This window comes from Scylla paramamosain, unplaced genomic scaffold, assembly GCF_035594125.1.
Source record: "Scylla paramamosain isolate STU-SP2022 unplaced genomic scaffold, ASM3559412v1 Contig95, whole genome shotgun sequence".
In the NCBI taxonomy this organism is placed as follows: domain Eukaryota; kingdom Metazoa; phylum Arthropoda; class Malacostraca; order Decapoda; family Portunidae; genus Scylla; species Scylla paramamosain.
The window spans coordinates 147,501-157,371 of NW_026973760.1; the positions used below are offsets into that span (position 1 = coordinate 147,501).

Below are 9,871 nucleotides of genomic sequence, written 5' to 3' on the forward strand. Positions count from 1 at the left end.
TGACCGAAGAATACGAAGCTTTCCTTATGATGGTGGATGGAGGAGGAGGAGGAGGAGGAGGAGGAGGAGGAGGAGGAGGAGGAGAGGAGAAAGAGGAGGAAGAGGAAGAGGAGGAGGAGGAAGGAAGATGCAAGAGAGAGGTCACATCACTATATAAAGAAGAGGAGGAAGACTACATGAAAATTGAAGAAGAGGAGGAGGAAAGAAGAAGAAAGAGGATGAGAGAGGAGGAGGAGGAAGAGGAAGAGGAGAAGAAAGAACAGAAGACCCTGGAGAAGATGAAGAAGAAGAGGAAGAAGCAAATGAAGGAGAAGAGGAGGCAGAAGAAACTGGAAAAGAAGGCAAAGAAGAAGAGGAAGGAGAAAGAGAGGAAGAGGGTCAAGAGGAGGAGGAAGAGCAGTGATAGTTCAGTACAAATGGAGGAGGAGGAGGAGGAGGAGAGAAGACTTACAAGAGATAAGAGGAAGAGGAAATAAGAATGGACTGCAATAAGTGGCAGAGAGGAGGAGGAGGAGGACGATAAACGCATCACCTCGAGGAAGAAGAAGGAGGAGGAGGAGGAGGAAGAGGAAGAGGAACAAGAAGAGGGTAGAAGATTCAGCAGACACTCGGATAATGGTGAAAGCCCCTCTTATACTCCACCAAGAAGACTGCAAGAACAGGAGAAGGAAGAGGAGGAAGAGGAAGAAGAGGAGGAGGAAGAGGAGCCACTTTCCCCATTGGCTCGGTTGGGGTCGATAGCAAGGAGTCACCAAGGGAGTCATCGCCAAAACGGGGCAGAACCGGGGCATTCCGGGTCACCTCAGGGTCAGAGAGGAGCTACCCGGCCAGCGACACGTCTGGGTACTATGACCTGACCCCGGACTCCTCCAGCGGGGCATCCGGGGCAAAGACATTCAATTTAGAGGATATTCCGTACCCTACCAGAGAGAGTGAGAGGCACAGCCCCTCCAACATGTCCCTCTCCTCCTCCTCCTCTGCCCCACCCACCCCGCCCCGCCCCCCACCCCAGACACCCTGGATGCCATCCCCATTCCCCCACCCACCCTGGACCTCACCAACATCCCCAAGCCGCCCGTCACCTTCACCATCACCCCGCCATCCCCCATCCCCAGGCCCAAGAAGGACCCCCTGCCAAGACCCAAGCCCCCGGTCCCCCTTCCTCCCATGGCAGCTGCCCCACTGCCCCCCTTATCCGTCCCCTTGCCCTGCCCCACGCCTGCCCACAGGGAGGAGTCCCTACCAGCCTCGCCGCCCCGGGAGGTGCCCCCCATCGGAGGGGCGCCGGTGTCCCCCGGGGGACATGACAGCGACGACGACGAGCCCCCCGTCCTGCATCCCCCGGCCCCCGAGCCCCGCCCCACCCACCACCAGCCACACCACCATATAGTGAGTTTTGTTTATGTTAAGAGATAATTTATTGGATTCCAGCCAGTTGACCACATGGATCAATTCAATATTCATTGAATGTTGAATGTAGTTCACTTAGGACCAGATACAAACAATAATATTCTCCAATTCATTTAAGAAATCTTTTAAATTACCACTAGGAGAGAGAGAGAGAGAGAGAGAGAGAGAGAGAGAGAGAGAGAGAGAGAGAGAGAATGTTTTAGATATTATTATTATTATTATTATTATTATTATTATTATTATTATTATTATTATTATTATTATTATTATTATTATTATTATTATTACATATTTCTCTCTCTCTCTCTCTCTCTCTCTCTCTCTCTCTCTCTCTCTCTCTCTCTCTCTCTCTCTCTCTCTCTCTCTCTCTCTCTCTCTTCCCCCCGCCGCCGGGAGAGGCACGCCGCCCGTGAACAGGTGTGGTCACATTATTGTCATCATGATCAGGCCGCCGCGGGCCGTGGTGGCGTGGCGCCGCGGCCTTCACCCTGCTCATGACACACGATTCCGCGCCGCCGGCCAGGGACCTCAGCACCGCCTTGATTCGCGCTAACACTTACCAGGCCTTGGCTTCCTGCGGCCTTCACCCTGCTCATGACACATGAATCCACGCCGGCCGGGACCTTACGCCTTCGATGTATGTACGTACGTATGGTCAGCCGCCAGGCAGTAGTAGTAGTAGTAGTAGTAGTAGTAATAGTAGTAGTAATAGTAGTATTAGCAATATTAGTAGTAGTAGTATTAGTAGTAGTAGTAGTAGTAGTAGTAGAAGTAGAAGTAGTAGTAGTAGTATTAATATTAATGGAATAAAGGTAATGTGTCAGTGACACTTAAAAAAATATGCATAAATAAAGAAAAAATCTGTAACTTTCTTATTAATTGTGGTAGAATTATAAATGAAGTTTCATTTTAGGTGTACATTTTCCAACATTTCTTATCATGAAATCAGAAATATCCTATATCTGATAAATTTATAGATTGCATCTTCAGTCAGAGACGCTTTCCGGGCAAGAAAGGCATCATGCGACCATTCCCGTGGGAAAAAACCGTTAGCGCTCTCTCTCTCTCTCTCTCTCTCTCTCTCTCTCTCTCTCTCTCTCTCTCTCTCTCTCTCTCTCTCTCTCTCTCTCTCTCTTATTCGTTTTTTTCCAAACTTAATAAAATAACGATAATAATAATAATAGTAGTAGCAGTAGTAGTAGTAGTAATAGTAGTAGTAGCAATATTATTATTATTATTATTATTATTATTATTATTATTATTATTATTATTATTATTATTATTATTATTATTATAGTACTCCCGCAGCCCAGCCCGCCCCTACCACCACAGCCCGCACACCCTAGAGCGCCCCCCACATGCTGGCCTCTTCCCTGCTTCACGGCCAGGCCAGATGGCTACTCAGTGCCTGGCGTGGCGGCCTCAGGGCGTGGCAGCCGCCACACCCCCGAGGGCTCCCCGCCCCCAGACCACTGCCACGGCCCACACATCCCAGAGCGCCCCCCACATGCTGGCGGCTTCCCTGCTTCACCGCCAGGCCAGATGGCTACTCAGGGTGTGGCGGCTGCCACACCCCCGAGGGCTCCCCGCCCCCAGACCACTGCCAGTACCACAGCCCCGTGGTGCAGTACCACAGCAGCATCAGTCCTCCCTTCTCCCGCAGCCCCCCGTGGAGCCCCGATGGGGGGCGCCGCGCCAGCCCCACAGGGTGGCGCAGTCCATGCTACCAGCACCACCACCACCACCACTACACTGCCCCACCCCGCGACCGCTGGAGCCCCCAGTGCTCCCCACGCCGTGTTACCGTGTTACCCGCTCTCTGTTACCCTCTCCCCGGGGCGCCGCTCATCACCCCCAGACCGCCGTGCCTCCCCGGAGCGGGGCCGCTCACCACCCAGCCGCTCCCCACGCTACTCCCCGCGCCATTCCCATTCCCGGGGGCTGAGGTCCCCCTGCCGCTCCCCCTCCCCACTGGGTGAGGTGTACCCCTACGAGCGGCGGGGCTGGGGCTGCGCAGCCAGGGAGTGGGAGGCTCTCACCACCACCATCACAGCCCCAAGGCAGAGCAGAGAAATAGGGAGGTTAGTAAGAGGAGATTCTGTTCTTTCCCTCCCCTCTCCCCTCTTCCTTACTTTGCCTCTGCTAATTACATTAACTCAGGTGTACTAATGTCTATTTTCCCCACAGGTGTACAACGCTGTTATTTTAACCTCCCCTCTCCCAAATCTCCCCAAACTAATCTCCCCTTTTTTTTTTTTTTTTTTTTTTTTTTTTTTTTTAATATATATATATTGATGTAATGAATTCCGATATAATCGTCTTAGGTAATCTCCCCAATGACACAAACAAACACTGCCCTTAACAGACTCCCCAAACTAACCTCCCCATCTCCTGCCTGAATTAACCTCCCCCAAAATACAAGACCCATATAATTAACCTTTCCAGTTACACTAAAACCGAACACAATCTTCCCATCTCCCCACCAGTCTGATCTCCCCACCTCCATATTCTGTTAAACAAATTTTCCCATCTCCCCATTCTAATACCACCACTACCCTCCCCCACCTCCCACAATCTCCCCAAAATGAATCTTCCCATCTCCTCTTACTAATCCCTATTTTTCTCCCTTTCCAAACGTCACTCTCACCTCCCCATTTCCCTCTCTCCCCTAACCTTCCCATTTCCCCATACCCTCAAATTAATCTCCCCATCTCCTCATCTCACACCTTAAACTAAGCACACATTTTCCCTTCAGTTTCCTTCTCCTAACCTCCCCAGACTAAACTCCTCACCTTAACCTCCCCATCTGCTGCCCTGATTCCCCCATTTCCATCATAACCTACCTTCCAGTCTCACTACACCCTTCTTTCCCCCAACCTCCCCATTTCGTCCCCACACTAATCTCCCCATCTCCCCCAGGGCAAGGGCTATGGGTACTCTCCCCCTGCCGGCAATATTTGATGACGACCTCCGGATCATGAGCGAGGCAGAGATGTTCTCCATGGGGTTCCACAAGGGGGAGAACAGCGAGTCTCCCCCCACCCCCCTCGCTCCCCCTTCCCCAACACCCTCGACGCCAAGTCTTTGGGTAAGTAAGGCAAGGGGTGATGAGCGAGTGAATGGTGTGTTTTTTGGGGTGTTTGGGGGTGAAGGGGATGGTAAGTTTGTTTATGGGGGTGGGAATGGGGTGGGTGAGGGTGTCACTGGAGCTCTGCATGTGTTAATGGGTGGTAATGGGGGTGTTTTGGCTGTTAATGGGCTGAGAATGGGGAAATTTCAAGAGATGGAAATGGGAGAGTGAAAGTTTTGGGGAGTTAAAAGGAGGGAAAGAAAAAGACGTGTTTGTTTGTTTGTTTGTTTGTTTGAAAGAGAGAGAGAGAGGGGGGAGGAAGAGGAGAAAAGAACAAGAATGAGAATAATGGTAAGATAAAGAGATATTCCACGATAAAGAAGAAAGGAGGAGGAGGAGAAGGAGGAATGGCTTGGAGGTAAAACAATAACTTACCATTATATTACCTCCTAAAACACCCCACCCCCTCTTCTCTCTCTCTCTCTCTCTCTCTCTCTCTCTCTCTCTCTCTCTCTCTCTCTCTCTCTCTCTCTCTCTCTCTCTCTCTCTCTCTCTCTCTCTCTCTCTCTCTCTCTCTCTCTCTCTCTCTCTCTCTCTCTCTCTCTCTCCAGAATTCCCTGTGTGTGTGTGTGTGTGTGTGTGTGTGTGTGAATTAATTAAATGAAGGAAGGAAGGAAGAAAAGATTGAAGAAAGGAAGGAAGATAAGAAACGATAAGGAAGGAAGGAAGGAAGGAAAAGAAGATGAAAGGAAAGAAATAGAAGGAAAGGAAGAAAGATAAAGAAGAAATAAAATTTATAGAAATACAAGGAAAATGAATGAATGAGAGAGAGAGAGAGAGAGAGAGAGAGAGAGAGAGAGAGAGAGAGAGAGAGAGAGAGAGAGAGGCTGGCTGGCGTGACTGACTCGATTCTAAACATTGTAACTCTCTCTCTCTCTCTCTCTCTCTCTCTCTCTCTCTCTCTCTCTCTCTCTCTCTCTCTCTCTCTCTCTCTCTCTCTCTCTCTCTCTCTCTCTCTCTCTTGCAGGTACTCTCCCAGCCGTGTCACAGCTGATGATGATGATGCCACCCCCACCCCCAGCCTGAGCCACCCTCCACCCACCCCAGCCCTCACCAAGCCTCCTCCAGTAACCACCACCACCACCACCACCAGCGACGTAACACCCCACCCCACCCCTCCCCAGACCACAGGCAAGGTGACAGGCAAGGCATGTGAGGTGCGTCACAGCTTTAGTAACTTATGCAGGCAGTGGTGCAATGCTATGCCCACAACACTCATTCACTTTGCTGTTTATATGTATAAGATGAGTACTGGCTAAGGGTAAGACAAATTCTTGCAGGTGTGTGTGTGTGTGTGTGTGTGTGTGTGTGTGTGTGTGTGTGTGTGTGTGTGTGTGTGTGTGTGTGTGTGTTTAGGAGCCCATTAAATATTGGTTGTTGTTAGAAATGGAAGAGGCTCTGAGGGACTTTGAAAAGGTTGCTTATATCAGTGAAATGAGTAGGTGTGTTCTTGGAGACAGAAGCAGCATGTGGCCTGGCCACATTAACTCAATGACTGAGATAAGGAAGGTTACAGTGATGCGTGTATCTGAAATGTTGGTCTGGTTGGATCATAAGACTCAAAATTCTCAAACGCTTCTGCACTGCACCTCCACTACATTAAAAAAAAGCTCTCTAGTTGATGTTACACAGGTTTCTAAGGGTGTATTTATGGTTCTAGTGGCATATTAACAAGAATTCCACATTAATAACATGATAAACACTCTTGAGAACCCGGCTGATCATCTCTGTTGCCTTGGAAAATAGTCATGGCAAGAGAGCAAGGCGTTTCAGAATAGGGCCCTTGCAACGTCTGGTGGTGAGGCGCTGAGAGCAGTGGAGCTTGAGTGCAGTGGTGATGTACTGATGGGAGGTGCGAGGAGGTGGTCTGGGTGTGTGTATCAATGCAGAGGGGTAACTCAGTGAATGGTAGACACAGAGAGAGAGAGAGAGAGAGAGAGAGAGAGAGAGAGAGAATATCTAAAGCTGTCATTAATCCCTCTTTATTGCACATATAAAATGTGTTTGTTATTCTTTCATTCTGAAATACTGATCCTCAAAAAAATTAATGCAATTTTTATCTAACCCAAGCAAATTTAATGGCCACTAATTCACAGTGGTGCCACAATTATTAGGAACTGTAATACTTGAAATCAAATGCAGATGCTTCCATTTCCTCCCCCTGTTTCTCTTTCTCTCTCTTTTAAGCAAGCTCTTTTCTCTAATGCACATCAAGCTTCAAGCAAATACTTCCTACTTCAAGCAAGCCAGACTTAACTTATCAATATTTTCTGTTGTGGCAGAGTGTTTGCCACACACACAGGCCAGTATTCACAAACGGTTTGCTCCCTCACCACAACTTTCTCAAACCTCACATAGATGATGAGCAGGGTTGTCAAGAATGTTTCTCCCATTAATGATGTAGAAATCTTGTTAATCTGTCATCCTATGGCCTCACCATAGGAATTGAATTGGAGGAATTGAGTTTTTGAGGCACTGAACAACATCCATGATGCTTCAGATCCCAGACTGTTGGATGTGACGCCACAAGACACAGGGCTTCGTAACACCAGTGCACGGTGATCAAGACAACACTGGACCAGAAAGACGCAAAGTACAGGGAACAACACAGTGCTTCTTCATTTTAGGTGTGCTAATCCAGACTCTTAGACAGGGCAGCACAAAATATAGATAGTTTTCACAACACTAGTGTACTATGATGATGCAGGAGAGCTAGGAGTGCTAGGATGAGTGTCTGGGGAGAAGCAAAGCCACCAGGAGACCAGAGGCATGGGTCAGCTGGGAGGCACTGAGTATCAATGAGTAAACAACTGATTACAGCTACAGGTGAATTGTAATCTGCAGCCTTGCTATACAAGACTTGACTTTCTACTTTCCCTCACCCCTATTCTCTCTCTCTCCACATTCTGAATACAACAGTTAACCACCATTCTCAATCTTCTATCTCTTTCACTGGTACACTCTGAAACTCTCTTCCTGCTTCTGTATTTTCACCCAAGCTTCCATACTAATTCACTGGCACTTGTCTTCCAGGTGAGCCAGAATGAGCTTGTTAAACTGAGCGGCCTCTTCAAGTACCACTGGAACTGTTCGTCAGAGGAGGAGGAGGAGGTAAGGGAGTGCGCCAAGACCCTTTACAGCGGTGCAAAGGAGTGGAGGGAGATGAGGAGAAATTTGAAAGAGAACAGAAGTAGAATGACATCAGATAGCAGGAGTCCTTAGGATTTAGCACAATAAGATCAATAATTCTCTTACATGAGTGACCTAAAGTAAGGCAGTTTAGTCTGGCCTAACTTAACTGAGCTACCTATTTCTGTTATGAGCTAAGATAGGCTATGTTAGGTTATATTAAATTATATAATTATTATTTTTTTTCATCATTATTATTAAAGAAAGGAAATAGAACCGAGAAAATAAAGTTAAAAATTATTGTTATTATTCTTTTTATTACCAAGATGATTGATTGATTGATACATATATTGTTGGACTAAAGCCTGCACAACAAAGTAGGATGATGGAACCTGCCACCCATCCTTTGGACATAAAACAATAGACACAGAGGATAGAAAAATATTGCACATACAAATAATACAAAGGGTTTCCTGAGAATCTGGCCCTTTTATGCTGATGCGGCCAAGTTTGTAACAAACAACTTTTATGTTGATGATGGTTTGAAGTCAGTAGCTACAATGGATGAAGCTGTCACTCTTATTCAGCAGAGCAAAGAATTATGTTACAAGGGAGGTTTCAACCTTCATAAGTTCTTGTCAAACAACAACAAAGCTGTATTAGCTGCAATTTCTCCTCATGAGAGAGCAGATGGAATTAAAAGTTTGGATTTTAGTAAGAATGAAGACACACTGCCTATAGAAAGAACTTTGGGAGTTGAGTGGTGCATAGAATCTGACACATTTCAATTTAGAATAAAGGTGAAAGACCAGCCACTCACCAGGAGAGGCATTCTGTCAACAGTGACCTCTATATATGATCCATTAGGTCTGGTGTCACCTCTCATACTGACTGGAAAGCAAATTTTACAAGAATTATGTAAGAATGCAGTTGAATGGGATGATGAGGTGCCAGATTATGTCAAACCTAAATGGATAAAATGGAAGGATGAGCTGCACAAACTAGATCAGCTAAAGGTACCTAGATGCTACAAACCCCATGACTTTGGGGAAGTAGGAAAGGTTGAACTCCATCACTTTTCAGATGCCTGTCAAGAGGGATGTGGCCAGTGCTCATATATTACATTAATTAGCAAGACTGGCCGAATTCATTGTGCATTAGTAATGGCAAAGTCATGTGTCACACCTCTAAAAACCATAACAATTCCCAGACTAGAACTAGCAGCAGCAGCAGCAGTGGTGTCAGTTAGAATCCATAAACTCTTGAAGGGAGAACTTGAGTATAGTAATGTGGAAGAAGTATTTTGGACAGACAGCAAAGTAGTCCTTGGTTACATTGCAAATGAAGCAAAGAGATTCCATGTATATGTTGCTGCAAATAGAGTAGAAACAATAAGAGATCACACTTCACCAGATCAGTGGAAATTTGTAGAGACACAGTATATATATACCCCAGCAGATCATGCATCTAGAGGCATGACAGCGGATGAATTGTGTAATAGCAAGATCTGGTGGAACGGCCCAGAATTCCTTTGGCAACATAGCAAAATGGATAGCCATTCCCAGTACAAGGTCATAAATGAGAATGATCCTTAAGTGAAGAAAGTTGTATGCCATGCTGTAGGTACACAACAACAGCCCACAGATATACTAGAAAAACTTAAGTATCTTTCTGATTGGTTTAAAGCAAAGAGGGCAGTTGCTGTATGCCTCAAGCTTCTGAACAGCTTCAGAGGAAAAGGTGATGGCATTACTGAAGAAGTCAAGGGAAACACATATAAGCCAGTAAATGTAGCACAAGTGTCACAAGCTGAAAATCTAATTATAAAACAACTGCAAGCAAAGGCATTCCAAAAGGAGGTAAATGTACTGAAATCATCTGCTAACCATAATTCTTTAATTAAAGGAGACAATGGCAAGGGAACAAAAGTGATAGACAAGACCAGTTCCCTCTATATAAGTTAGATCCCTTCATTGACAAAAATGGTATCATGAGAGGAGGAGGAGGAGGAGGAGGAGGAAGATTGAGGCTTTCTAATCTGACAGATGAATCCAAACATGCAGTCATCCTCCCCAAAACATCACACATAACCCAGCTGATAATATGCCACCATCACAAAAGGACAAACCATCAAGTCAGGGGCATAACTTTAAATGAAATCAGGTCATGTGGATACTGGATAGTAGGAGGATCATCCCTAGC

At 46.5% G+C, this 9,871-nt stretch overlaps 1 protein-coding gene across 21 annotated transcripts in view; it reads left to right on the forward strand.

The window, feature by feature from the left end:
• LOC135098959 (nascent polypeptide-associated complex subunit alpha, muscle-specific form-like) overlaps window positions 1–7,975 on the forward strand; it is a 20,421-nt gene extending 12,446 nt beyond the window's left edge. For 3 of the 21 annotated variants that reach the window (XM_064001398.1, XM_064001399.1, XM_064001400.1), the window contains 2 exons: window positions 5,508–5,697; window positions 7,574–7,975. In XM_064001398.1, coding sequence (XP_063857468.1) covers window positions 5,508–5,697; window positions 7,574–7,762 — 379 coding nt within the window. In that variant the 3' untranslated portion in view covers window positions 7,763–7,975. Of the gene's footprint in view, window positions 1,390–1,808; window positions 2,056–2,707; window positions 3,492–4,329; window positions 4,499–5,091; window positions 5,295–5,507; window positions 5,698–7,040; window positions 7,168–7,573 lie in introns of those variants that run through there. The other 18 variants (XM_064001390.1, XM_064001389.1, XR_010267536.1 and 15 more) reach the window with 17 other exon arrangements.
• Window positions 7,976–9,871: the final 1,896 nt, after the last annotated feature.